We start from the raw sequence: 27,714 nt of genomic DNA on the forward strand, positions 1-27,714 counted from the left end.
GGAAACTAGCAGAATCTTTTTCAAGGTGAACTGATTTCTCAGGACAAGCCTCCCCCTTCCTAATATGACCATAGGCATCTACTGTCTGTTGTCATAAGACTGTGTACATAAGCATTCTCTTCAGAGGATGGGACAGTTGAACAGGGCTGCTCTCGGGTCAAGCCCTTGTAGGGGTTTTGTGATCCAGAAAACACAGCAAAGTGCAATAGAGCACAGATCCGAGGGCATACCGCTCAACTAAGGGCTGCAGGCACGTGAGTCAGAGACATAGTAGGGCAACAGACACACAATAGGTGTGGGGTACATTAAGTCATATGGGCATGCAGCTCAGCCAAGGGTGGCATGTACCCAAAGGCGCAGGAGGTAAGCCCCTCCTCACTGCAAAGGGGCAGCACACAATGGGGTCTGTGTGTGGAGACACTGTCTTTAAAATGCTAAGAGTCCCTGAAACGCCAACATCTGAAACGGCTGGTGTCCTAGCTATTCAGTTGTACAGGCCTGTGGACAGACTAGGGACAGTGGGCCCTGAGGTCATCCTCAACACAATGCCCCAGCACTGTAGCATCCCAAAGACAGGATTTTTTTCTGTTTCAGTATGTGGCTTAAAAATACAAGAACCCTATGCCAGGGATTCAGAACACACCAGTTTTGTTTTTGGAGATGGGTCTGAGTAGCTCTAGCTGACCCGTAATCCTCCGCCCAGCTAGAATGCTGTTTGTTTGTAGCCCCAATAACAGTCACTGTCCTTGCTGGACCAGATGTCACTGATACTCTAGAACCTCATCACAAATGTTTCCAGGTACAGCAGTGGCAGGCTGAAAAAAAATGAAGAGAACTGTGACAAACTGAAATTAATAATTCTCAATTTATTAAGAGTTCTACAGCTTTACAACCCTGGTGCCACATCTGGCCCTGGGCAGTGATCACAAGGTTGGCCTAGTGGCCCCTACACCACATCCTCCTGGAGCTCCGGTGTGGCTGCAGCCCATGACTGGGCAGTGGGTGTTCCTGATGGCAGCTGGTGGCAGAGGTATCATGGCACATACAGCTTTGTCTCTGTACAGAAGAGTTCCAGTAAGGTAGAGTCCAAATCCACGAACAGGAGTATAGGACTTGGGGACAAAGGCTGGTAGCCAGCAGCTCTCTAACCAGCTCTGCTTGATTCCCACTTTGGGTTGCAGCCAGTTGGCACGGCGAGGGTAGGGCTCTAAGTTCTACCAACAGGCACACAGCCCTCTTCCGGCAATAGGTGTGGGTGCTGCCCCTCCCCCGGCTGGGCCCTGGGAACACTGCACATGTGGCACCTGCAGATGAGATCCCAGAGAGGAAGGAGCCACCACCGCCAATCCTGTGGGGTGGGCTTTCGCCGGACTCTTTCCATGTCCCCGGCCAACACCTGTAGCACTGCCGGAGAACATCCTGCTTGAAGGTGGATGGACCTCCTCTGACCTATCACAAAGCAATGAGGCCCACCAGGGCCCTGCCTAACTGTGGGCCCATCGGGGCAGCTGGCACGCTGCAGGCATCTGAGTCCTGGCACCAAGTGAAGCTAAGGCACAGCACGGGCACTGATGATGTGCCTATGTACTGCTCGCCTGACAAAAAGCGGCACTCAATAAATCTGCATTTTTAACCAGCTCAAAACAGTATCTGAATTTTTAAAAAAAGTTTCCCTGAATGGTCTTAAGAGTGTCAAAAAGGTTTCTTTTGAAATATAAAACAGGAACATTACAAGTGTAGTAAAAACACTGAGGTTTTTTTTTGTTTGTTTTTTTGTTTTTCACAGAAACCGTCATGCGGCTTGGGGGAGAGGAGAGAAGAGGGGAGGGCAGGGGAGGGCTGTGGACTGTACTATCCAGCTCACACTGGCCTCACTCACACCCAGGGCGACAGCTCTCCTGGCTCTGCCGTGGCTGGGAACCATGAGAACATCCATCCAGCTTGGCGGGGGCAGGAGGTAACTGATGACCCGCCCTGCAGACTCAATGAACAGCACAGCCCCCCAGCATGGCCATGGAGACACATTCCAGGCTGGTCAGTGCGGATCAGCCTTTATCAGCGCCACAGCTGGTGGGCCAAGACTTGAAAACAAAACAGATACTTAACCATGCTTATTAAATAAAGCTGCAACGGGAGTCTAAATTGGAGGGGGAGGTTTGTCTTTCCAAATGCACAAGTCCATCAACAGTGGATACTCAGAAACCACACCCAGAACACAGAGCAAGGCGATGACTGGGCACGCCAGACTGTGGCCTGGCACAGAGCTCCCTTAGTGCCCAAAACCTGCTCTCTATTACTTACCATGGACCTACAGTTTGAAAATCAGATGGACACACTGGCCCAGGGCATCCAAGCCCTTGGCCCAGATGCTGGGCCTCACAGCCTCTGTCTGTAGCGCTCGGCACGGCGGGCCGTCCTGCAGGAAGGACAGGCCGGAGCTCACTGAAGGATGAAGCCTGGCTGGTGTGGGGCCAGCCGTGGAGGGGGCCTCTGGGGCAGGGCTGGTGGGTATGGTGACACCAACTGTGCGGAGAATCCTTGCTGAGAGGGGAGGCCCACCCTGGGAGGCAGAGGTGGGCACTGTAATCCCGGGTATGGAGAAGCCTGTCCTGAGCCCATGGCAGCAGTGAACGGGGTGGCTGTGTGTCCCGTAGGCACCGGGGGTGGAGGTGGGGGTATGCGCCGAGGCACCACAGAAGGGAGCCCAGTGGCCTCCACAGGTGGATAGGGCAGGGGGACGGCAGGCGATGGCTCGGGCGCCCTGGGTGTCAGCTGGACCCCGGCCTGCAGGAGTCTCTGTCCCTTCAGCACCAGCTCCTGGAGCTTCTCCACCTTGACCCGCCGCATGTGTGCCAGCTTCCGCTTGCTCTGGTAGACATCGATAAAGGCATCTAGAGGAAGCTCTCCATCTAGAAACTTCTCTGCCATGTTCTACAAGAAGAAGAACCCCGGTCAGACAGCTGTTAGGAAGAAGGCTGCCTTCACAGTCCAGGCAAAAGGGGGGGCTCAGCCCCTGTAACCCTTCTCCTGGGAATACTCCTTGGCGCCCATCTTCTGCCACGGGCTCAGAGCTTTGGACCCTGGAGGTGGGCCTGGGTGATGCTGGCAGGAGCCGTCACCAAGCAGAACCACAGGAAGATGAGGTGTGTGGTCTGCTGTTGGTTCTGCCCTCCAGATCCCAAATAGACAGATGGCACCTGGCAAGGCCTCGCCTTACACGGGTACAGTCCCGAGTTTCCAGCTCTCCCATTCCAGAGAGACAGCCATTGCCCAGGCCCTGCCCTCCGGTTTCCACCTGGCTGCACCCTGACCAATGACTCACCCTGGACAGGGTAAACAGCAAAGAGCCCTACTTGTGGCCATCAGGGCCTAACGGTTAGTCAGCCTAGCACAGCCTGACCTGGCAATGTGTGGCCAGCAAGCCCTGACTTGCTGCTAAGGCACACACTTGACCCTGACTCATTTCCTTCCAACAAGGCTCCAGCCATGTATTCAGCCAGCCACAACTGGAAGGCTCAGCAGCGACAAGCTGCCTCTCTGACCACAGAAGACGCCTCGGCCGTGGTGCCCAAGAGGTGAGATTAGTTCAGAGCGGCATGTACTTCCTCAACCAGGCCAGTGCTGAACTGGCCCCTGCCCACTGGATCCCTGCCTAGCACGTTTCCTAGCCAGAGGCCATGATGCCCACGCGCACCCAGACAAGTGCCACCTGTTGGCTGTGGAGCTGTGGTGCTCCCATGTCCTGGAGGGAGCGGGTCTACTGAATAGACAGCGTGATCTAAGAGTCCAGATGTATGGCCCGAGCTAGTCCACTAAGGCTGCCCAGCCTTACCTCAGTGTCTTCCTCAATCTTGGCCCCTTCTGCTTGAAGAAGTGCTAACAGAGTCTCCAAGGAAGCGTTGTTAGACTGCTTATCTGGGAAAAGCAAAAAAATATGATGGCGTCAAGCGGCGCATCCCACCAAGATGCCTTTCAGTTTCCCTGGTTGGAGAATGTTATTTTTAACTAGAAAGACAACAGGAGCGGACTTTCCAGGAAGCTCAAAGCACAGCATTAAATACGCTAGAGGAACCTAAATGGACAAGGTCTAGAGAGAGAGCGGGCCAGCATCCCATGTTAGAGCAGCAGGGAACCGCCTGCTTCCCACGTGTGACCACAACTGGGATCATACAGGCTCTGCCCAGCACTCAGGGCTGAACAGAGGCTGCTCCTATGTAGGGCAGGTGGTCCGCCACTGAGCCATATCCTCAGTCCACCTGCTTTTATAGTGTATACCATCTCATTAAAGTGGGTGGGTGGCCTGAACCTCACAATCCACCTCCTACAGCTGCAGTTACAGGCCTCTGTCACCATTCGAAGGAGCATGTCCTACTTTTTCTCTCAACCACTTGCCCTTATCATGTCTTTTTTTGAGAGATAACTTAATCTAGCACATGCTTCTAAGTCTTAGATTAAAACATGAGGGGCTGGAGAAAGGTTCAGTGGACCTGGGTTCAGTTCCTAGCGCCCAGACCAGGTGACACACATTCACAGACACCAACATAAAAATCAATCTTAAACAAACAAAACACCACGTGACTAAAACTCCAATCATGCCATGTCAGGTCAAGCGAGGTAAGACGTTCCCAGAGGCTCCACCTTGCCCACTCTCCCTTCAAGGCTGGCCTCCACAGCATGACGACACTGCCCTGGCTCTGCCTGCTGGCCTCTCTCACTCGGCATCGTCTCCCTGCCGGTGGCCTAGGTGTATCTGAGAGTCTTTTCTTTTCAAAGCTGCCTCTCCACCCCTAGCCTGTACTCTGCAGATGGACACTTATTCTTCAACTCAACGACTGCACCAAAACGAGCAAACAAACAAACTTCAATGTTTGTACTTACCTTGTCAGAGGTACAGTGTTCCTTCCACTGGGTTCATGCCCAGGTCTCCCTGAGTCAAAGAATGCGCCCTGTGCATTAGGAGGCCCAGCTAAGAACTGCGTCCAAGGTGGCACCCCACACCAGCATCTGGTGTTCTAGTCTTTAATGTTTTTTCTTACATTCTTGGGTGGGTGGGTTCTGAAGTTACAGAGACTGTCAGGGCCAGAGCAAACAGTAGCTGTAAACCTCACAAAAGGAGATGATTTTGGTTTTTAGTTTTCTTTTTTCCTGAGGCAGGGTCTCTCTCTGTAACTATGGCTGGCCTGGAACTCACAATGTAGATCAGGCTGGCCTAAAACTCAGAGATCTACCTCTGCCTCCAGAGTGCTGGGATTTAAAGTGTGCATTATCACACCAGGCCTGTGTGTGTCTGTGCATGTGTGTCTGTGTGTTTCTGCATGTATGTGCTGATGCGAGCAGAAAACATACAGCTGCCTGTGTGGGTGCTGGGAACCAAACTTGGGGCCTCTAGAAGAGCAGCAAGCACTCTTAACCAGACCCAGATCTCAATCCAGAAAATGTCTTGGGTTTATTGTTTGCTTTTTGAGACAGGGTCTTTCTATGTATCTCTGGCTGTCCTGGAACTCTATGTAGACCAGGCTGGCCTCAAACTCACGAGAGATCTGCCTGCCTCTGCTCCCGAGTGCTGGGTTTAAAGCTGCAAGCACCACTACCTGGCTCCCACAAGGTTTCTTCTCCCCCCCTCTTTTTTTTCTTTCTTAATAGTTTTCCCCCATCCTACTCTTTCTTAATAGTTTATTTTTATTCTATGTACATTGGTATTTTGTTTACACTTTATGTCTGTGTGAGAGTGTCAGATCCCCTGTAAACAGAGTTACAGACAGTTGTGAGCTACCATGTGGGTGATGGGACTTGAATCCTAGTCCTCTGGAAGAGCAGCCAGTGCCCTTAACCACTGAGCCATCTCTCCAGTCCCCAAGGGTTCTTAATCTGAATGTCCCATGAGGCAGGAAGGTCGTTCACTACAAAGTAAACCCAAGCCTAAGCCCTAGCCAGCAGGATTGCATGAGCCACACAGACACGCAGATAGCACCCATACCACTTACCACACAAGCACAGACACATTCACGCCCTCAGTCCCTCCATCTTTGCTTGCTGTGACATTTCAGCACGATACTCCAGCAAAAAGGCTCTTTCCCGATTCACTTGGAGAGCCAGACACAGGCTGGAGCGTTAGCTGACCACCCTGGTTCAGAAGACGGCTTTCTTCTGTGCTGCCTGGAGCAGGTGGAGTCTTGAATTTAGAAAGTGGTCTCTTCCCTAAACGATTGCTTGTTACAGCAGTTATTGCAGAGATCTGAAACTTTTTCATGTCATTTTCTTGGTAGGGCATTGCTTGAACTTTCTGAAAAAAGTTATTTTTGGTTTTTTGAGACAGGATTTATCTGTGTACCCCTGGCTGTCCGAGATCAGGCTGCCTAGATCTCAGACATCTGCCTGCCTCTGCCTCCAGAGTGCTGGGATTAAAGGCATGAACCACCACTGCTTGGCCTCCCTTCAACTCTTTACTCTCAAAAGACCACCTGAAAAAGGTTACCTAGTTTGGTCTTCTTTATCTGATAGGCCTCAAAGAGAACTTGGAGTTCCTGGTATTTTTGGGTCAGGCGAGCTTTCTGAGCATCCAGTTGGGGCTGGTATAAAAGGTTTCCCTCTGCCAGGCTCCGGTTGCTAGCCAGTGTCATCTCTTTGTTAAGCTGAACAGTCTGCGTCTGCAAGAAATACACAGGCTGGTGAGACCAAGGTCGGTGTGTAACTTCACTAGCAAGTCCTGCGCTGGGGGCCCAGGTGGCCACAGCCCCCCCCTGCTCTCCTGGATGGCCCTATACAGGCTGGTCAGACACAGCCAAGCAGAGACTCCTGCCCCTCTGCCTTCTTGCGGGGGGGGCTCTCCCCATTCACAAATGGTGAGGCCCGCCTCCCCAACCCCCATAGTAACACACAGGGCTTTGGCTTCAATGGCTGCACCGTGACTTGAATTCTTTATAGCCGCCGCTATGGTGAACGCAAACAGCTGTGAAGGCACAGGGCAGGACTGTCCAGAGCAAGCTTCGGCCATGGTAGAGGAAATCAGAGCCACTTTCATCAGAGTGCTCAGCTGGCAGGATGTCAGCGTGTGCTTCCTAGTCAGCCTCAGATCAAAAGAGCCCAGCGGCCCGGAGACTGAGCTGTGTTTACAGTGACCACTTCTCCATCTTTCCCACGCCCACCAGCAGCTCTCCTGGGCTGTCCCCTTTAGCAAAGACAGAGGGGCTGCCCCACAACTGTTCCCTTCACTGACTCTAGGCTTTCTCACAGGTATTGAAAACTGGCTGGGCCAGAATGCTGAGAAAGGGTAAAAGACAAAGCTCGGCCACAGTGTGTTCGAAGAGAAAAACAAGAATCAAACACATCTCTGCCTTCTGGTTCCCTATTTCCTCACTCCTGACTTGCTTCCTCTACATGGCCTGGCCACCGCTCCCTTACTTTCTGCACTTTAAGTTTAACCCCTTACCCACGGTGACACGACTGCATCTCTTCCAGCACCTCTTCAACCCCACCCAGCCATTCATCTTCTCTTTAATATTTTCTGCCACCCCACCCAGGCTATTTTTGCTAAGACTTCCTTCCTCTCCATATTCTGTATATAGTCCTCTGCTCCCCACCTCCTACCGTACCCCTGCTGGCGCTTGCACAGCTCCCGGCACACCCACACACCGGGGGCCAGGGGAACCCCCAGAACAAAGAAAAAGCCCTTCAATACTGGCTGCCTGATCACGCAGGAGGCATTTTGATTTTAGCAGATACACAGGCCCTCAAGACCACACTCCCCCGAAACCAACTGGGGAGGATCCCAGTCATGAAGTCCCTTCAACTCCAGCTCAGCACTGTAAACCACGAGCCAGGTGCACCTCTGAGGTTGTTGGCATGAACACTCTTAAGTAAGCAGGGAGAGCCTGGCAATGGGGGCTGAGCTTTAAGGAGTCCCCGGGAGGCAGGGCGGCTCCTGTCCCCATCTACTCCAGGGGCTCCCAGAGCCTTGTGAGGCTCGTGCACTGATGGCCGCGGCCGCACAGGAGTCTTTCCTTCCATTGTTATACAAAAACAAACCACGTATATCCACTCCGGCATCTTAGGAAACTAAACATGGAAATATCATTTGACCCAGAAGCTGTACTCCTGGGCATTCTTCCAGAGAAACAAAAACTCCTGTATAGACACACACACATGCACACCTGCACTTGAATTTCCCAGTAGATCTGTTCAAAATAATCTAAAACTTGAAGCAACCTACACGTTTTTCACCATAAGAACAGGTCCATACCATGAAATACTCTTCAGCAATTAAAAGGGAGAGCATTATTCACACTGAAACAACGTGAATAAACCCCCAAGGGATCACAAGGAGTGAAAAGAGCCAATCCTGAAGGGCCGTACATCCCACAATTCCATGCATACAGTAGTCTCAAATATCGAGATGGAGAGCTGTGGGGTTTGTGACAGGGCAGGAGGGCTGTAAACAACCTGTGATTGGTGGCTGAGCCTTTATGCTGTCGGGATCAGGATCAATATCCTGGCTGTGAGAGTGTAATGCGTCACAGCCTTGCCAGAGTATGGGGTATGAGATGAAGGCACACAACAGGAGCTGTGTCTGACGTCTAACACTGAACCTATGATTATATCCAAATCAAGCTTAGTCATATGCAAACTACCTGCTACAGGCCTTTTCCTCCTTCTGGTGTCATCTCATGAGTGGCAGGGGCCATGTTCAAGGCCAAGGTCAGGACCAGGACATGGCTCCTATGCCCAGACCTGTTGCTCTGTACCATTACTCTTTTTCTGTTTTGTTTGTTTGTTTTGTTTTGTTTTGTTTTCCCCAAGACAAAGTTTCTCTGTGTAGCCTTGGCTGTCCTGGATTATCTTTATAGACCAGGCTGGCTTTGAACTCACAGCCAGGGATATACTGAGAAACCCTGTCTCGGGGGGGGGAGGGGGGGAGAGAAAACACCGTCAATAGAACCGTGTCTTCCATCCTCTGTAAGGTGACACTTGCCCCTTTCTCACCAGCTGAGAACTCAGGGCTCTGGAGTGGGGTCTGTTCTCCCTATTCTTGACCAGAGGCCTTCTGACTGTCCTATCGAAACTCACAGCCACCCACTGTCACTGCACTCAATCTCACAACGGTGAGAGGCCTTTCTTCTTGCTCACCTGTTGTGTCCCATCATAATCCAAGCTGTTTGGCACGACAGGCCCCAGCGCACAGTGAAATCTGCTCCACCTGCGTGCACCCTTCCCCTTAGCAAATCAAAACCATATGAGGCCAATTCTCAATAAAAGAACAGGGCTGAGGATCCAGAGTGCTTGGCAATCTTGTGCAAGGCTCTGGGTTTCATCTCTACTATCAAAGAGCAAAGCAAAGGGAAACAAAATACGGAGTAAAGAAAAGTGAGCTGCTGTCAAGGAACACAGCATTCTGCTGCAAAGCTCATGCATTCGCTGGCCTCTCTAAGAATGTCACTTGAGTCTAAGCCTATCTGGGGGCATGTGGGGTCACTCTGTGGGTAGTTTCCAAAGCAGAATGTCCCCAGGAGTTCTAGCAGAAGAAACACAGTAAACCCTGGTCCCGAGGTGGGAAAAGTGACATTCAAGCACTTGCTGCAGCATTGCTAAATGTGGCTTTACAACACTGCGACCCATCAGAATGCCCCTGAAGGGGAAGGAGGGGGTAGAAAAGCCCCGAGCCTGTGGGTGGGGACAGGGCTCAGTAGCAGAGCACCTGCCTAGCACACATGAAACTCTGGGCACCCACCCCCCAATCCAGACCAACCACCGACCAGACAATTCTCTGAAGGGGCCCAGACAAAGACACTTTTCTAAACTCTCAGGGGATCCCTGCATGCAGCTTAACTGAGATGCACCACTCTATAAAATGCAAATACAAAAATACTCTGTTCCCACGGGGGCGGGGGTGGTTAGGACCACTTGCCCTACATAGCACAAAGTCCTGGAAGAAAACACAAGGAGGCCTGGGCTAAGAACGAGACGATCATCTGTCAGGCTTCGAAAAGCCAAAGCCACCCACCGATAAAAGAAGACAGACTCCCAGCTGCTAAACTGGTTGTATTTTTATATATACCCTTTGGGTGAGCAGGTGTTTTTTATGTGACTAAATGACAGCAAATCCTAAGTGGCCACCCAGAGAACATCCCCAACCTCCAGGAGGCAATGGCAGCAACATGGACAGGGGCCAGGAATGCTGCAGACTTCTTTTCTTAGCTTTGTAATCCTGGCAGAGACTATGGACAGGACAGAGGGACTGGGGAGGGTTGGCAGGGTCACGCTAGCCTGATAATGGGTCTGAGCATGAAGAGGGAAGTCCACTTTAGCAAAAGTCAGGCTTAAAAAGAACCCAAGTTGTTCACATCCTCATCCCCATGATGGGCGAGGGCACACATGTCCACCGGCAGTGGACAGGCCCCTTGATCTTTTCCCACGGTCTGTCCTTTTCCTTAACCATAAAGAAATCTTTTCAGGAAATAATTTCTCTGCGGTGAAGAACCATTTTTGTAACTCAGTTTCACTTCAGCTTCCTTTTCCTCCTACGGAAAAATGAGTGGTGCGTGACACACTGATCAGGGTCCCATCTGCATGGCTGCCTCTGCCCTGAGCCTGACGAAGGCTGTCCAGGACGTCTGCCCAGAGTCAGTTAGCATGGCTACCCTAGCCTGCTGGAATCACTTCACTTTCAGACTTTATGCTTTGTACTACCACTTGATTTTTTTTAATCACTTGATTCCTTTTTAACAGTCATATAATTTTACAGAGAAAAAAGTCATTTCCTTTCACTAAAAACCATACCTTTTTGATTCAGTACAAACAGAAGGCAAATGCCCCGAGAGAATAAAGTACCTCCCTCTAAAAATGAAAGGGGGGGAGCAGGGGCTGGGGAAGATCTGAGTTCAGATCCCGTGCCCATGTAGAAGGCAGGCGTGGCCACATGAGTGTGCCGGGGGTGAGAGGCTGGCAGACCTGGAGCGTACCCGCCAGCAGGCCAGCTTTGCGTTCAGTGAGAGCGCTTATCTGGAGAGAGAAATGAAGACTCCTGTGCTGCCCCTGGCCTCCGCCAGTGTGTGCACGTGTGCACTCTCATGTGCATGCACACACTCACACGCACACACGACACTCTGAAATACACCCAGCAAGCAAGAAGACAGACGTAAGCCCCCTCCGCCCTTCTGCCCACACAACACTTAAGAGACAGAGACTCCCTGAAGCCCGCCGGCTAGGGCCAGGCAAAGGTTTGCGTTTCCAGTGGAACTTCTCTGTCTCCGCTCTCTCTCTCTCTCTCTCTCTCTGGTTTTTCTAGATAGGGTTTCACTGTGTAGCCCCTGATTGTCCTAAAACTCACTCTGTAGACCAAGCTGGCCTCAAACTCAAGAGATCCACCTGCCTCTGCCTCCCAAGTGCTGGGATTAAAGGCGTGTGCCACCATGGCCCAGCTGGAAATTCTTAACAGTACTAGAAGTCCGTCACATGATACAAGTCCAGCAAGCGCTGGGATCGGGCTGAGTCATGGAGGGCTACAACCCCTCCACCTGCCACCATCTCTGCAGGCTTAGCAGAAGCACAGGTGAACAATCTTGCTATATTTAGCAAGCAAACATGTTACTGGACAACAAGGAGTCCCACACCCAGCATACTTGCCACCAGATCTGCTCATGTGGACCCGAGGCCCTGCCCACACCTCCACCAAGCTTGGCAATGGCTCTGAGCTGCCTTTATCTAAACTGCACAGCCCCACCCCAAACTAGACCCTCCCTGTTCAATGCTCTCTGCCACCTCTGCTACTGACATAATTGCCAGATTGAAGGAGTGGGGCCACAACCCAGGGAGCTGGCCACAACTAGAAGGGAAAGAGGGGAACAGGCTCTTTCCTGAATTCTAGACCCTTCAGGGACCAGGCACCTCATGCGGGACTCCAGTACCCAGACTGCAACAGCAGCCACAGGGCGCTAGCACACTGCTGGCGTCATCTACTACCCCTGAAATCCGCCCCCGCTCCTGCTCTGTCCCCTGAGCCAACTGCCTGAACTATGCCTATCTATGACCTCCTGTCCTGGGACTCAACAATGTGGACCAAACATGGGAGAAGGGAAGGTATGGTGCTCTTCCTTAAGGAGAAGAGCATGCCAACCAAGCCCTGTCTCTCCCAAACCTGTCAGAGAGGCATCAGCACCCCCTTCCACCAGGAATCCCTCTATCCAGTGTGCCTGTGTTTGGCCAGAAACCTCAGCAGCTTTCCCGCAGGGCAAGGCCATCTGAGCTCACACTCACTTTTCTGGTGAGGCCACTGGGCCCCTTAACGGCAGACCTGTAAGCCAGGTGTGGTGCACCTTGTGTGACTCTAGCACTCCAGATACAGGAAGATAGCCGCAAGTTCAAGGCCAGCCAAAGCTACAAAACTAGAGCCTGTCTCAAAGCAACAAAACAAAACCAAAGCACGGAACTGCACCCGCTGCAGCAAGGCCCCAGACACGGTTCATTCCTCAGCCACTGCCGGCTGTTACTGCCAGCTCCTCCCAAGGGTGGCGTCTTTAACTGTCTACTGATGTTCGGGCGGCACCATAGACTAACGCTGTTACCACACAGCAGTTGGTGGCTGCCTGTTGCCCTGGTTTGCCACAGCAATGAGCACAGCACTAAATAAAGGGAAAAGATTAGGACCGTGACGATGGCCGCCAAGCCGAGACTGGCAGCACAAGAGACAGGAGGTGGCGTGGTGAGCCATCTCCAGCTGATGTCAACCCTCCCTACTTACAAAGCTCAATGGGCATGAGAAAGCTGAGTTATCAGACAGCCCTGAAGCCACTCTAATTTACCAATTATTTTCAAAACCAAGGCTTCACGGGGTCCCAGCCCTAGACAAAGAACTAGGCAAGCAACGGCTGTAAGGAGAGAACCAGCCTCCCACAGGGTGGATACACTTACTGCTTGCCCAACACAAAGTGGTCAGCCTGGAAACCTGCACACAAAACAGAGACATAGATGCATATAGATACATGGATGCAACAATAACCAAAGAAAAAGAGCTGTCAATCTGAGGGCGGGGAGCATGGGAAGGACTGGAGCAGGGGACTGGGAGGGGCTGGAGGGAGGAAATGGAAACAGAAAATGTGTGATTCTATTTTAATTAAAAGCGTATTTTTAAAAACCACATGCAGTTGCTAATCCTGGTCAGTCACAACATGTCTAACACAGAAGATGGTCATTCATTCCCAAATTCATTCAAGAAACATCCAGGAAGCCAGGTTAAGAACCTGACAATGACCTGGAAGCAGCCCAGACCTCCAGAGTCTCATGGTCAAGATCATCCCTGGGCATAAGGCTTTGCCAGCTGGGCACTGCCCTAGCCCAGGCAGGGTCATGAGTCTTGCTACCGGCGATGTAAGCCTGCACACAGACAGCACAGCGCCCCGAGAGGCCGCCTTGGGAGAGGGAAATAAAGCTAGTGTGATCCTAAAAATTTAGGAGTTACTAGTGCGGACTGAAAACTTCACTGTGGTCACCCTCTTCACACTTCAGTATGTGCTGGTATCTGCTTGGGTTCTGTACCCTGCTGTAACGCTGTTGGAGGTTTTTCCAGAGTGTGTTTCTGTGCGGCTTTGCCAAGGAACAAATGGAGATGTAACTACCATCTTCTTCAAGCAGCCTCCTAGAATTCATCCCCACTTGCGTCTTTTAACTTTTTGTTATTTTTACACACAATGCAACTACCGAGTATGACGCAGCCACATCTAACTCTATCCCAGGTTCTTGGTCAACATTTAAAACACCTTTTTCTTCATGTAAAGGGCTGGCCTGGACCCAGAGCCTTGCCCATTGCTGGAGGCCATCTACACTGAGTTACTCCACAGCCTTCACTTTTAAAGTATTTTAAAGCAGCATCCTATCACTCACCCTTAAAAACTTGGTGTGTGAACTCTGTAACCTAACTAACCACATGCCACAGTCACTAGCTAAAATTGACAGTATTTCTTCAGCATCATCCATCGCCTGCAGGTGCTGGCTGCATCTGTAGAACTTTCTGCATTATCTGATCTCATGAAACACAATTTACATAGGAACAACAGGTATTTGTTTTTGTCCCCTTTCGCCTTTTTAAAGACAAGTTCTGACCCAGGCATGGTGGCTCATACCTGGAATCCCAGCACTGTGAGGCTGAGCCAGGGGCCAGAAAGTCTGAGGACAGCCAGGCCTATACAGTGTGAGACTCTTTCTGTCTCAAAAGGCCAGAAAAAAAACAAACACCAGCCAAACAAAAACATCTAGACGACACCCTCAAACTGTACAATTAGTGAGGTCATCATCCAATGACCTTTGCTTTCTGTAATACAACGCTGAAAAAACAAGCCCGAGCTCCTGTTCCACCCTACCATGCACAGAGAACTGTTGAGACTGTAGGCTTGCAGACCACGCAGTAAGGAAATGGTGGCCTGTGGTGCCCAGCGCGTGTGCTCAGTGGGCTAACAACTTTCTTCATCTGCATGCAAATCACCAAAGTTGCAGGCTTTGTGCTGTGGGTTTCTTTCCAATTTTGTGTGTGGTTTGTGCGAATGAGTGCTGGTTTTGGAGCTGGGACCCAGGTCTTCTGCAGGAACTGTATGTGCTCCTAACTGCTGAGTCATGGCTCCAGCCTTGGTAGGTTATTATTTTCTATTACATACAGTGTGTGTGTGTATGTGTGTGTGTGTGCGCAAGTAAAAGACAATGGATGATTTATGGGAGTTGGTTCTCTCCTTCCATCATCAGACTCAGGTGGTCCTAAGGTTTGGAGCCAGTCACCTCTACCCTGTGAGCCATCTTTTTGGCCCTGTGGTTATTAGAAAGCTCAAATCCATCTCCCATTCAGAGAGTGTTAACCAATGACAAGTCAGTTCCCAGCTGACTCCAGATTTTCAGAGGCCTGTGAGCCGAGCCTACAGTCCCCCATGTCTGCTGCAGCGGTCTGTTGAGGCTGCATCCTCCACTCTGAGCTCCCTCTGCTTTCACTGAGAAGAGCCTAACAGCTGCGGCTGCAGAGTCAGGCGCTCACACGGTGACAAAGGGAAGATTGGATGGTCCAGAAATACAGTGGAAGAGCTGCAGAACGTTATGAAACTGTCCTAAAATACAACTGTCCTGGGGGCTGTGTGAAACCATCTCCAAGACTACAGCCTACTCAGGAAGGAACTCAACAGCTGCTTATCAAAAGCTCCACCCACTCAGCTGAGACCCGGGGTTTCCTGGCATGACAGCGCACCCCTTTTGTCCCAGCACTCAGGAGGCAGAGGCAGGTGGATTTCTGTGAGTCCAGGACAGCCTGTTCTAACAGTGAGTTCAGATACAGTCAGAGCTACACAGAGAAACCCTGTCTCAAAAACACACAGAGGGAGCAGGGGTTTCCAATCACTTTTTTTTTTTTTTAATGTAAAGATACCTTCTTGCTGGGACAGTAGCTGCTTTCTCAGAAAGGAACAAAGTGGTAGCCTCTAAACTCAGTCCCTTCCCACACGGACCTGGCCATTCAGCTAAGGATCAGGGTGCCACTCACTTGAAGAACGAGAGCTCACAGCAACATACACATCGAGGCTTGAAAAGAATCGGACCAGTCCTAGGGAAGAAATAAAGTCAACTCTAAGACACACAGTCTGCCAGTGTCCCAGTTCTGGCAGGGTGACACACTGGGGCTTGGCATTTCCTAGAAGACTTAGTTCCTACTATTCAGATAAAAATAAGCAAGCGCTCGAAACCTGCGACTGAGGCGTGAGAACGCGTGACAGGTCTGAATGGCTCCGACAGCTGGTGCCTGCTTTGAGATGTGACATGACTACAACCGCTGGCTTCACCCTCACTCTCCCTCCATGAGGCGGAAGGGAGGAGGATGGGACGGCAGGACAGACCACCCACACTGACCACAATGCTAAATGTTCTTTTCCCTTGTCTCCTAAAAGGGGTGTGTGTGTGTGTGTGTGTGTGTGTGTGTGTGTGTGTGTGTGTGTGCGCGCGCGCGCTCACATGCTCACCATATTCCCAGACCATTGGATCCCAACCTCTGCTGCTAAGCCTGGGAATTCTGCACATGGTCAGAATCAGTTAGCCATTAGCTGACTCTGAAGTTTGGCTAAAGCAGTCTCACACTAAACATCTTGGTGGATTTTTTTTTCCACACAGCTCTCACTATGTAGTCCAGGCTGGCCTCACACTCATAAAGCCACCTCTCTTGTGCACTGGTGAAGGTTTTACAGGTAAGAATGTGCTCATTTCTTCTCACTTAAGACAAAGGCATACAAGTGCAAGTGTGGACACACAAGTGTGTGGAAGACAGAGGATGGAGTTAACTCTTCAGGAACCATCACTTCACTGGCTTACTGTCAGATAAGGTCTCTCACTGGCTGGCCAGTGGGCCCCAGAAACCTGTCTCTGCACCCCCAGCACTGGGATTACAAGTGCACACAGCCCACAACATGGCTCACTTGTGGGAGTTTGGCTTTTTACACATGGTTTTCTGGGGATGGAACTCAGCATTTCAAGCCTTTGCCCTAAGCTATCTCCCCCTAGCCCCCAAAGTCTTTGCATAAAAGAAATGTTCCACTTTCTTCATTCTTAAAAAAAGATTTATTTTGTGTATGGGTATTTTATCTGCATGCAGGTATGTGTACTATGTGTGCGCCTAGGGCCCACAGAGACCATAAACAGGGATTGGAGCTGGAGCTGGAGTTAGAGATGGTTGGGAGGGTCCTGTGGATGTAGCCAACTGAACCCAGGCCCTCTGCAAGAGAAACGCCTGTTCTTAACCATAGAGGCCCCTGAATCTCTCCAGCCCCTCCACTTCATTTTTTTCGTGGCCATCATCCTTCCACCTTGATTAGCATGTGGCTGCTCCAGCAGAGACTGCAGGCTCACCATGAGGATGGACGATTACTTAATAAACTATTATTTATTACTAATTAAAATTATTTTAAATTAATTAATAAAATTACTTATTATTATTAATTTTTTAGAGATAGGGTTTCTCTGTGCAGCCTTAGCTGTCCTGGACTCACTTTGTAGACCAGGCTGGCCTCGCCTGCCTCTATCTCCCCGAGTGCTGGGATTACAGGCATGTGCTACTTTGCTTTTTGAACAGGGTTTCTCTGTGTACCCTGGCTGTCCTGGACTCACTTTGTAGACCAGGCTGGCCTTGAGCTCACACGGATCCACCTGTTTCTGCCTCTTAAATCATGGGATTAAAGGCATGAGCCACTACCCCTGGTTCTATCCTGGCTCTGTCTGTTTATAAGTGAGGTGTCACTGCACTGCTGGTCTTCAGCTTCTGGGCTCAGAGGATCTTCCTGTATCAGCCTCCCAAGCAGTTGGAATGATGGGCACATGTTACCATACGTAGGCTTAATTCCCCTTAAAAACTAAATGCCGGCTTGGAGGATAGGAAGATCATGGGAGAGGGAAGAGAGGAGAGACAGGTACAGGGTAGAGGAGGGGGCAGAGCCAAATGCATTAGTGTGGCTGATCTGAGGATAGTTGATAGAAGGAGGCAGCCCAGATGAGAAACACAGCAAGGATTTATGGGATACAGAATGGGAAGTAACCCGGTCAGGGATTATTAGAACAACTGGCATGGGATGTGGGTTTGGGAGGTAAAAGAAAGCTTAGGAGGGTAGTTTTTTCCCAGCTCCAGAGTTTAGGGCATATCAAAACCCTAACAGGTATCTGTGTCTTTTACTGATATAGTATCAGGGTAAAAATAACCATCACTATTGATGGCCCCTTGGGCACTTTTGTTGATGGCAATGACTGATGCAGAATTACGGGAACAACCAGTTAAGCGGAAAGTGCTCGAGTCTTCTGTAGTAATTTAAAACTGAAGACTCTTCTCTCCTCCTGTCCACACCTACCCCCAAATTCAGCTTCCTAAAGAAAATTTCTAAACACTGACTTTTAAATTTATTTTTTTCTCTTTTGGGGGGATGTTGCCCAGAGTGGTCTTAAACTCACAGGCTCAAGTGGTCTTGAGCAGCTGGGATTACTAGGAATTGCCATCACATGCCCCTGGACCCCGGTTTTCTTAGTGGTTTCTGATTGAGACCACCAAAGCAGCTGGGATTTCCTTATCAAGGTCTCTTGGGCTTTCTTTCCTCTTACTCACAACTTCAAGAGGTGTGTGGGGAGGGGGGTTCAGTTTAGTCGCTATAAAGTACAAATAAGAAAGCTGCCTCTCCGGGTAGACGCTAGGTTTGGGTTCATGTGTCTTTTGATGATTTTGCTCTTATCTTTAATATGTTTCTTGACATGACCTTTCTAACTCCGACTTGGAATTCGGTTTAATAAACTTTCTTTCATGACTTTGACTTACATTCACTTCAGTATAAAGAAAAAAAATCCTATTCTAATCAGATATTTTTTTTTCTTTTTGTAGGTAGTTAGGAAAAAAAAAAAACAAGAGTCAAAAGAGAAACTATTGCTCTCTAGATTATTCTACTTAAGTTTCTTAACAAAAATCTAGTTATCTCATGTAAAGAACCAGAAGCCTAAGCCATCCAGATTCCTGATTTTCCATCACTATAACAAAATACCAGAGTTAATCAGCTTATAAAGAGATGCTTTGTTTTGGCTGACACTTGTGTGTTTCTAGTCCCTAACTGGGCTTACTCACTGCCTCAGGCCTCTGGTGGGGGGACCAGATGGCAAGGCAGGGAGCATGGGGGTGGGAAGGTAGGGACTAAGAAAACTGTTAGCAAGGAAGGGCCATGGTCCCATAAGTCCTTTGGGTTACACCCTCAATAAGTATTCTTAACTGCTCAGCAGTCGCTGCCAATGCTAATCCTTCCCAAAAAAAAAAGCAGCTCAATGTCAGTTAACAAATTTATGATTGGAGAGGGGTTACCTAAATACTCAGGAATACACAAATTAGGACAAAGACTGACAGGATGGTGTGGCCACCAAGCCTGGCGATCTGAATCCCAATCCCAGGACCCACATGGTGAAAGGAGAGAACGGCTCTCCAGGTGCTTTCTGATCTATTGTTCTTAGGAGTTTGAGACACTGGATCAGAAACAACAAATACAAGCTACTTCTTCCCTCCTGAAATGAAGTCCATAAACTCACGAGGCCTTCCTCCATGCCTCGGAACTCATTCGGAACCACCACTGTGCTGCGTGACATCCAGGCCCCCTGGGCGGTAGCAGCAGATGGCATTTATCCACAGGAGGCCCCAGGGACCCAGGCAACTATTATGATCTAAAAATCAGAATGCTGTACACAGGTGCACAGCCTCCAGAACTTCACCTCATACCCTCCCAACCCCCCAAGTCCTCCCCCACTTCCCCACCTTTTCTCCCAATGCCCAAGGTTCACCCCCACTCCCCCCCCCCGCCAGAAAGAAACAAAGCAACCCCTTCCCAGCCCATTAACCACCATTTCCCCAACTCTATTTGCTAGGAGTCATGTAATCACCACCAAGAATTAAGATTCTGGGAATTAATGCCTGAAGGAAATGCTCGCTCGGCAGCTCAAAGGGCTCCCTCCACACTGCTGTGTTATGATGGAAAGGTCTTTTCTGTTCACTGTCTCATTACTGCTAGGTACCGTAATAGCTTACACAGGCTATCTTATTTAATCCTCGAGACAACTACACTGGATGACTTTTTTCCTTCTCTTCTCCCAAGCTGGCAACAATCTCCCTAGAGCTGAAGATGGTCTTGAATGTCTAGTGCTCCTGCCTCCAGCTCCCAAGTGCTAGGACCACACAGAGCCTCCACACACACTGTGCCTAGTGCTGGGGCCTGAATGCACAGTCTGATCGACAGCCCCTTTTATACAAAAACAGCTCCTTGTCTTTTGTCAAATAAAAATCTCAATACCTGAGCTTCCCACAGCTGGGGTAACAGGCAAATGCCACGGCATCAGTTTTATAATGCTATTGTTGACACTACCATGTTAACAGTGCGGAAACTAGTATTTGGGAAACTTTCCAAAGTTTCCTTGTACCCCAAATCTTGCCTCAATCTCCCTGCTTCCTACCACATATTGCAGCTATACCTGTTGTAGTCCTGGTACTTCAGAGGCTGAGGGAGGAAGAGCACCAGTCTGACGGTAGCCTGGGCAACACAGCAAGATGCTGTCATCCTCCCCACCGCGCCACCAAAAAAGCAAATAGAAACATATATATATATGGTTGACTTTCCAATTTTCATAGTTTCTGTAACTTATGATGCCTTCTTTTTTTTCTGTCATTTATTTCTTGCTGCACACACACACACACACACACACACACACACACACTCGAGTGCGGATTTATTAGCTTTCCACTATATCCCTCTATAATGTGTGACTGAAAGACAGCCATGACCACTTCACTGTTAGCCCATCTAGGCAAAGGGACTCAGTGGGCACCTCCAGTACAGTGCAGCCCTGAAACCCACTGTTGTGGCTGCCTAAGGTTCAATTTTCTCTTTCAGCCTCCTAACTGATCTTCATGTTTCCTAATCTTATCCCCCTCTAACTCATCCCCCACACTCCCACACCCACACCAGAATCATCTACATAAATGTCAAGGGCAGCCAACCAAAACACTCCCTGGCTTAAATCCTGCAGTGGCTCTCCAGAGGATCAGGCCAAGCTCCTTACCCTGGTGGCTGTTCCGGCCATCTGGTGCTGCCTGCCTCTCTCTCTGGAGCTATCCCCTAGGCCCAGCACTGGTCCCTCTAGCCATGTTAGCATATCGCTGTGCCTGCTGGCCCCAGAGATTTCCCTCGGGAGTCTTTGTTCCTGCTGTCCACCTCCACATCCCAGAGCTCCACTCCCTTATTACCTGGTTAACTCTCCCTCAACCTCTGAGTCACTGCCTCCTCCGGGAAACATTCCGTGACCTTCCCCACGCCCCAGAGGCTTCCTGGGTCTCCCCTGACTACAGAGTTAAGTTCCAGCACTTTATTTATTTATTTATTTATTTACTTATTCATTTATTTATTTATTTATTTATTTATTTATTTTCAAGACAGGGTTTCTCTGGGTAGCTTTGGCTGTCCTGGACTCGTTTTGTAGAGCAGGCTGGCCTCAAACTCACAGCAATCCACGTGCTTCTGCCTGAGTGTTGGAACTACAGGCGTGCTATTCCAATACTTTTTAAAACATAATGACTTGAATTTAGCTCTGTATGTAACAGCATGACCCTAAAAAATGAAAACCTGGGGCCGAGGGTCCAGTTTGGTGGGGAGTGCTTGTCTAGCATGCGGAAGGCACTGGGTTCCACAAAAAAGAAAAAGGAAGAAAGAAAAAAAAACACGTGGTTTTACTAGTTTCACATCTCCAGAAAGAACAGGTTCTCCGTAAGGGTTGGGTAAATAAATAAACCTCTGTGAACTCAGCTATGTCCACACGAACAAAACCGGCTGTCTGCAGGCAAACATTAATTAGCACCCACTGTGCCCCTCTACCACGCTGGGCACTGGGCTATGGAAACGAACAAAGCCTCAAGAGGCTATTCACTAGCCCTTGGAGATAACAAAAGCTTTGATTTAAAAAAAAAAAAAAAAAAAAATGTGGCCAGCCAGATGGCTTAAGCATGTAAGAAATATCAGGGGTGGTGGCACTCGCCTTTAATCTCAGCCCTAGGGAGAAAGAGGCAGGAATGTAAGTTTAAGGTCAGCCTGGTCTATGTTGTAAGCTGCAGGCCAACTGAGGTTGCTAGGTGAGAGTCATGTGACCTAGAGACAACAGGACGTACATCACATTGAATTCCATTCTTCTTCATGAAGAAATCCAACAGGGAGCTTTGCCTCTGCCTCTGTCCTGCCGGTAAGGACAGTTCTCCCAAGACGGCCAGCAGGGAAACAGCCAACTCCAACTCTAGTCTCAACACGTTCTGGCACCAGTGGCTGCATGGCCAACTGTCACCCAGTCTTTGCGGATAACCTTGTACTATGTGCCTGGCATAAACCTCCATGGCGTCGTCCACTGCCAGCACTACATAAGGGCCTTGTGAACAACAGAGCTGACCTTCCTTAGCTCAGGGGCACAGGCACTGCAGATCAAGTTCAGTCAGTCAGGCCAGGTTCCGCTTCCTGCGAGTCTGACAGAGCCCAGTAAAAAGATGTCAAAATGGAGTCACTGAACTCCTGCTTCTTCTTGTAGTTCTTTGATGGCACCTCCTTGCTTCTGAGGACACATTAATTACCTATTCAAACCATATAGTCCCTTAAAATCAAAGCACTCAAGAAAGGTTGGCTGGAGTCAAAATCTCATGCAGATGGTTCTGGGGAGCTCAGAGCTGCACACACTTGCTCCTGTCCTGGGGGGCCCTGCTGGAGCCCCACATTCCAAGTGAAGCCAAGCCACCGTTCACAGTGGCATTGATGGGGACACCCTTTTTGTCAGGCATGATGCTGGTGCCGGTGTGGAAAACACATGTGACAAAATGAAGCCACGGGGCCACAGGGAAGTGAACGGATTATAAACTGAATATCAAATGGCACAGATGACACAAGAGGCTAAGGGCCACAGAACCTGTCTGTGACTGAGGGAGCTGGAGAACTCTACATGAGCTTATTACACTCAAGTAACAGAAGAGACAGTGAGGCTCAGACCCTGGTCTCTTCCTTTTTCCAGAGACAGTCTCGTCATAAATTTGTGACAATCCACCTGCTTCAATCTACCATTTCAGAAAAGCTCTGACTAAGAATTGGGGATGACCTTTGGGGAACACCCCTCAGGGTTGCAAAAACACTAAAGGGCAGGCACGACCATTCTCTCCCTAAAGGTGGAGAAAACTGAAGCTCCCACACTTCAAGTATCGTAAAGGCATTCACTCAGTCACGTGACTCTTACCTATCATCTTCCCAAAAAACTGCAACACCACTATCTAAAAAACGAAAAAAGCCAGACATGATGGCTCACACCTTTAATCCCAGCACTTGGGAGGCAGAGGCAGGAGATGCTCTATGAGTCTGAGGCCAGCCTGGTCTACATAGTCAGTTCCAGGAGAGCCAGGCTTCAGAGTTCGAACCCTACGCTCCCTGCCTGCATAGCCTCAGCAAGTTCAAATTCTTGGCTTCTAGAAACCTGAATCCCACCAGCAATGACTCAGCCTGTGAGTTCCAAAGGAGACCCGGGTTAGCGTTCCATTTCAATGAGCCACTATGACTGGGGCAGTGGCCTCTGTCACACACAAATCACAGCCAACAGGCCTCAAGGAAGCAGCTTCTTCCAGACCAGAGCTCTTTACTTTCCACAAACACTGTCTTTTCAGAGGCCCAGCATTTCTGTGTGCTGGCACTTCCATTCCCACAGGAACAAAGCTTCGGAATTTGAATCCTCTGTGAGACTGCAGACCGGGCAGCATTTCCTTAGAAGACACACAGGGAGAAGTGACCCAAGAGGTCCCGTCTATTTGCCCAATCCCCCAAGCAACCATTCCTTTTATGGGAGCGCCTTGCCAGTCAACGGGGTTCATGTGGACAGATGAAGGCACATTCCACTGCCATGTAAAAATAACTTAAAGAAAGAAGGCCAGTAAGCTGGTTTAAGCAGGCGTCCTTAACTTTCCTAACTGCAACCATTTAATACAGTTCCTCTCGTCGTGGTAACCCCTACCCAAACAATCGTTTTCCCTGCTACTTCGTAAGTATAACTCTGCTACTGCTATGAATTGTACTGTACGTATCTGTGTTTCTGATGATCTTAGTTCACCTGTGGAAGGGTTGGTCAACCTCCCAAGAGGTCTCGACCCACAGGTCGAGAACCACTGATTTAGGGGGTAAAGACCCTTGTACAAGTCTGAATTTTTGATCCCTCCATCCCAGAGAGTAAGGAAAGAACCTACTCTTCAAAGTTGTCCTCTGACTCCTACGTGTGCACCAATACCCACGTATACACAAAATCAGCCAGGCATGCTGGTGCGGGCCTTTAATCCCACTGAGGCAGAGGCAGAGGCAGGTGGATTTATGTAGGCCTGCCTAGTTTACAGTGAGTTCCAGGGTAGCCAGGCCCACAAATGATGTCTGCATTTAGGGAACAACACGACAGGAGAGACAGGAAAAGAGAAAATACATGGAGCTACGGGGCTATGGAGCCCCGACGTCATTTTAATGTCTGGAGCCATGCTAAAACTCACACACTGCAATTAAAATAGTGTAAGTGAGCTGGATGCCACTGCAGTTAGGCCCAACAGCGAATGCCTTCAACAAGCCACACTTTACAGGCCACAAAATATCCCCTCAGGCTGGGAGAAGCCTCGCTCTGCAATTTACAACACTTCCTTCTGCCAGTTTAGAAAGCGAGAGTAAGAGAGAGCACGCGCCTTCTTTCCAGCTTATGAGATTCTGTCCTGTGAGAGGCCCATTCCACTCCCCAATGCTTCCTAGAGACATCGAGTCACACAAGCCTTCTGACTATAGTAAGGTAAAATGCTTCCTTGGCTCACGGCAAGTCAAAATTTATCTTAAAATTTTTTAAATGATAGCCTATTTATCTGTTGGGGTGACATCAGTTATTCTTTCCTCTTTTTTTCCTTTAAGATTTATTTATTTATGTATACGAGCGTTCTATTTGCATGTATGCCTGCATGACAGAAGAGGACATGAGATCCCATTGTAGATGACTGTGAGCCACCATGTGGTCGCTGGGATTTGCACTCAGAACCTCTAGAGGAGCAGTCAGCGCTCTTAACCACTGAGCCATGTCTCTGGCTCATCAGTTATTCTTTCAAAAAGAGAACCACAGGTGTTAACTCTGTATGTATGTGTGTACATACACACACATATGTGCATGGGTACACAGAGCAACACACACGAGAGTGTGGAGGCCAGAGGAAACCCTTGGGAGTTCCACCTTGGGTATGCCCTGCCTCCTCAGATACAGTCCATCCTGTTTTATGAAACAGGGTCTCTTACAGGCCTACAAGCTCACCCATTAGGTAGGCTAGGCGGCTGGCCAATGCCCCAGGAATCCTCCTGTCTCCCTGTCCTGGGGGAGACAAATTTGAGTCACCATTCCTGGCTTTTTACATGGGCTCTGGGGATTGAACCCAGGTCTTCATGCTTCCACAGAAGGCACCTTGCCAACCGAGCTATCACTCCAGTTCCAGCAACTGCTCTTGACTGAACACTGAACTCTAACCCTAAGCTATGTTATGTGCACTAACCATAAAATGTGTCAGGCATGTTAAAAGCTGCCATCTCATCGGCCCCTTATCAACTCTATCAAACATCGCACTGTCCTTCCCAAGAGTTGTTCAGAGAGGTGTGTGTGTGTGACCTGTCTACAATCACACAGCACCAAAGCAGCAGAGTCCAATAGACAGTCTATGATTCCAAAACCCAAAAGCTCTCTAACACTTTCTCATAATACTCCATTTGGTCAGGAATGGATGCTTCACAGAATCTTCTCTTCTCTCTTGAAACCACCCCAAAACAAACAAATGTGTGACAGTGTCAGGTGAGGGAAACTTTCACAACCAGAAGAAAACAACAACAATCCAACAACGGTTGTTGGAGTCACACCCGTTCCTTTAGAAACCACTACCCATAACTAGGGCAACGGGTTTCCAGACCAGATATTTTGGTTTTCAACTTCCCTGTTTTAAAAGCATGATACCTTCGAAAACAACTGCTGCTGAGTAACTTCAATAATCCCATGTGGTCTACTCACTCAGTCCTCGGTAGTTCCATATGGTACTGTGGTAGGAAGGACACCTTTACTCAAAAAATCAAAACTAAAAATCCTGCTACATTAATTTGCCTTCCTCTTCCTCAATCTCCACGTTTTAGCCAGGTGTAGAGGTGTGCACTTTAATCCCAGCATTCAGGAGGCAGGGACAAGGCCATCTCTGTGAGTTCAAAGCCAACCCAGACTACAAATTGACTTCCAGGACAGCCATATATATATATGTATATACATATATATATATATATATACATATATATATGTGTATATATATATATCAAAGTAAAACAATAACAACAAAATCAATTTCTAGGTTTTTAGGGAGAGGACACAGTGAGGCTGGAGTCACTGTCTATATGACTCATTCTCCACCAATCCCTCCAAAAAACAGCTTATTTTATTAAATGTTCTACCTACAGAGTTTCAGTAGCTGCTCTGATTGACACAAAATAGTCACATACAGCAAAGTAGCAGCTTGCAGACAGGGTCATACGCTGAAAAGCATACCCATCATTTTATTATTAAACTAGAAAGATGCTCTGCCGACAGCCAACAAAACATCTCCCCCAAACTGCAGAGAAGCCAAGCAAGGACTGTGCTTTCTTGTGCAGACACAGAATTCTCATTCAGTCAAGAAAGATGGATTTTGTCTCTTATTCTCTGAAATGGAAAGTGCCACATGGATACCACAAACCGGGTAAATTGCATCTCAGAGCAACGTTCTATGTGCCAAGCTGCAGAGCCCATGAATACAAGGGGTGTATTAATGGAAAGACTGATACCATCTTACTACAGTGGCCTCTCTGTAGTGGCAGACAATGATCTGTTGAGGGTTTTCCAGGGATTCTGAATGTACAACCTTCTCACAAGCCCCCTTGGAAGGCGGCTGGCTGGGTGCGGAACAATCCCTCTTCGGAAAGCAAGCCAAAAGCCCCCTATACCAGCTTCTGGCAGGAGAAGCTAAGCAACTGCCGACATAGGAAAGCCCAGACTTTCCAGACAAAGAAGGTAGGTTGGCCAGGGAGAACTGGATCAGACAGCCCCAGACTCCTAACATCAGTCAGGTCCAGCTGGGAGAGAAGGAAAAAGGAAGTGCTCGGGGCAGACCCGTAAGGGTGAAGTCAGTCACTACTCAAAGCAAACCACAGGCGTGGTGTGGAGGAAGATAACCAGAAACACGGGCGGGCACATGCCTTCCAAAGGCTGGGCTGACCCTGGACTAGAGAGAAGGGGCGTCAGCAGTCAGCTCCCAGCCCCCATTTACTCCGTTGCCAGAAGCAATTTCAGGAACCCAAAGAGACGGGCCATGCTAGAATTCCCTCGATCCCTTCTTTACACGAAAGCCGGGATGCTTGGGGAAAGAGCTAACCACAGAATGTTCACAGAACAAGCAAAGAAAGGAACTCCTGAGCTAACTCTGCTAGGGCCACTTTCATGGGAAGCGGCACTTGGGGAGCCGGCAGCCCCTAACCCGGGCTGTCTGTGGCCTGGAGCCTCTGAACGTCGAGGACCCCTCTCAGAATCCCATCCTAGAACACAGCTACAGACCTCCGCTCTCCACAAGCCCAGCTAGGAACCGTCCGTCTACTCGAGCTAGTGCCCAGATCCGATCCGCATGAACTGGCTTCAGTGTCCCTACAACTTCCCAACCGTTCCTTTCAAAGCGTTCTCAAATCCGTGCCTAATCTACCTGCTTTGGTCCCCTAGTCCTTGAGAGACCCAACGGCAGTCCCCTCCACCCCTACCAAGCCAATCTCAGCGCCCTCACTCCCTCTCGCGGGCCCAGCCCCGGCCCCACAGAGTCCACGTCCCAGTTCTAGGCTCTGATCCCCGTCTCCAGCCTGCCCGGGGCCCTAGGTGCCCCTCGATCCCCGCCTCAGGGCCCCACTCTGGCTGCCGGCGCGCCTTCCCAGTACCCTTTTCCCCACGTCCCAAGGCGCTCACCTCCTCCATTCCCCGCACCATGTCGCCGAGCTGCGCGTCGTCCTCCAGCAGCTCGTGCAGCTGCATCAGCGACAGTCCCGCGAAGCGCGCCTCGCTCACGGACCCCGCCATCCCGCCACTCGGCAGCCACCGCCGCCGCCACTCCGGCCGCCAGGCTCT

At 49.6% G+C, this 27,714-nt stretch overlaps 1 protein-coding gene across 2 annotated transcripts; it reads right to left on the bottom strand.

Moving 5' to 3' along the window:
• Positions 1–846: 846 nt before the first annotated feature.
• Positions 847–27,714, bottom strand: Vps37b (VPS37B subunit of ESCRT-I). Of its 2 annotated transcripts, none has more exons than XM_055606288.1 (4): positions 27,556–27,714; positions 6,476–6,647; positions 3,833–3,915; positions 847–2,931 (listed from the first exon to the last, which is right to left on the bottom strand). In XM_055606288.1, exons 1-4 carry the CDS (start codon positions 27,664–27,666, stop codon positions 2,440–2,442), a joined length of 858 nt encoding a protein of 285 aa, XP_055462263.1. In that variant the 5' UTR covers positions 27,667–27,714; the 3' UTR covers positions 847–2,439. The 2 variants fall into 2 exon arrangements, with proteins under 2 accessions (XP_055462263.1, XP_055462262.1); XM_055606287.1 differs by lacking the exon at positions 27,556–27,714 and adding an exon at positions 15,506–15,560.

The sequence above is a fragment of the Psammomys obesus genome, unplaced genomic scaffold (assembly GCF_907164565.1).
Source record: "Psammomys obesus unplaced genomic scaffold, mPsaObe1.curated_primary_1811, whole genome shotgun sequence".
NCBI lineage: Eukaryota > Metazoa > Chordata > Mammalia > Rodentia > Muridae > Psammomys > Psammomys obesus.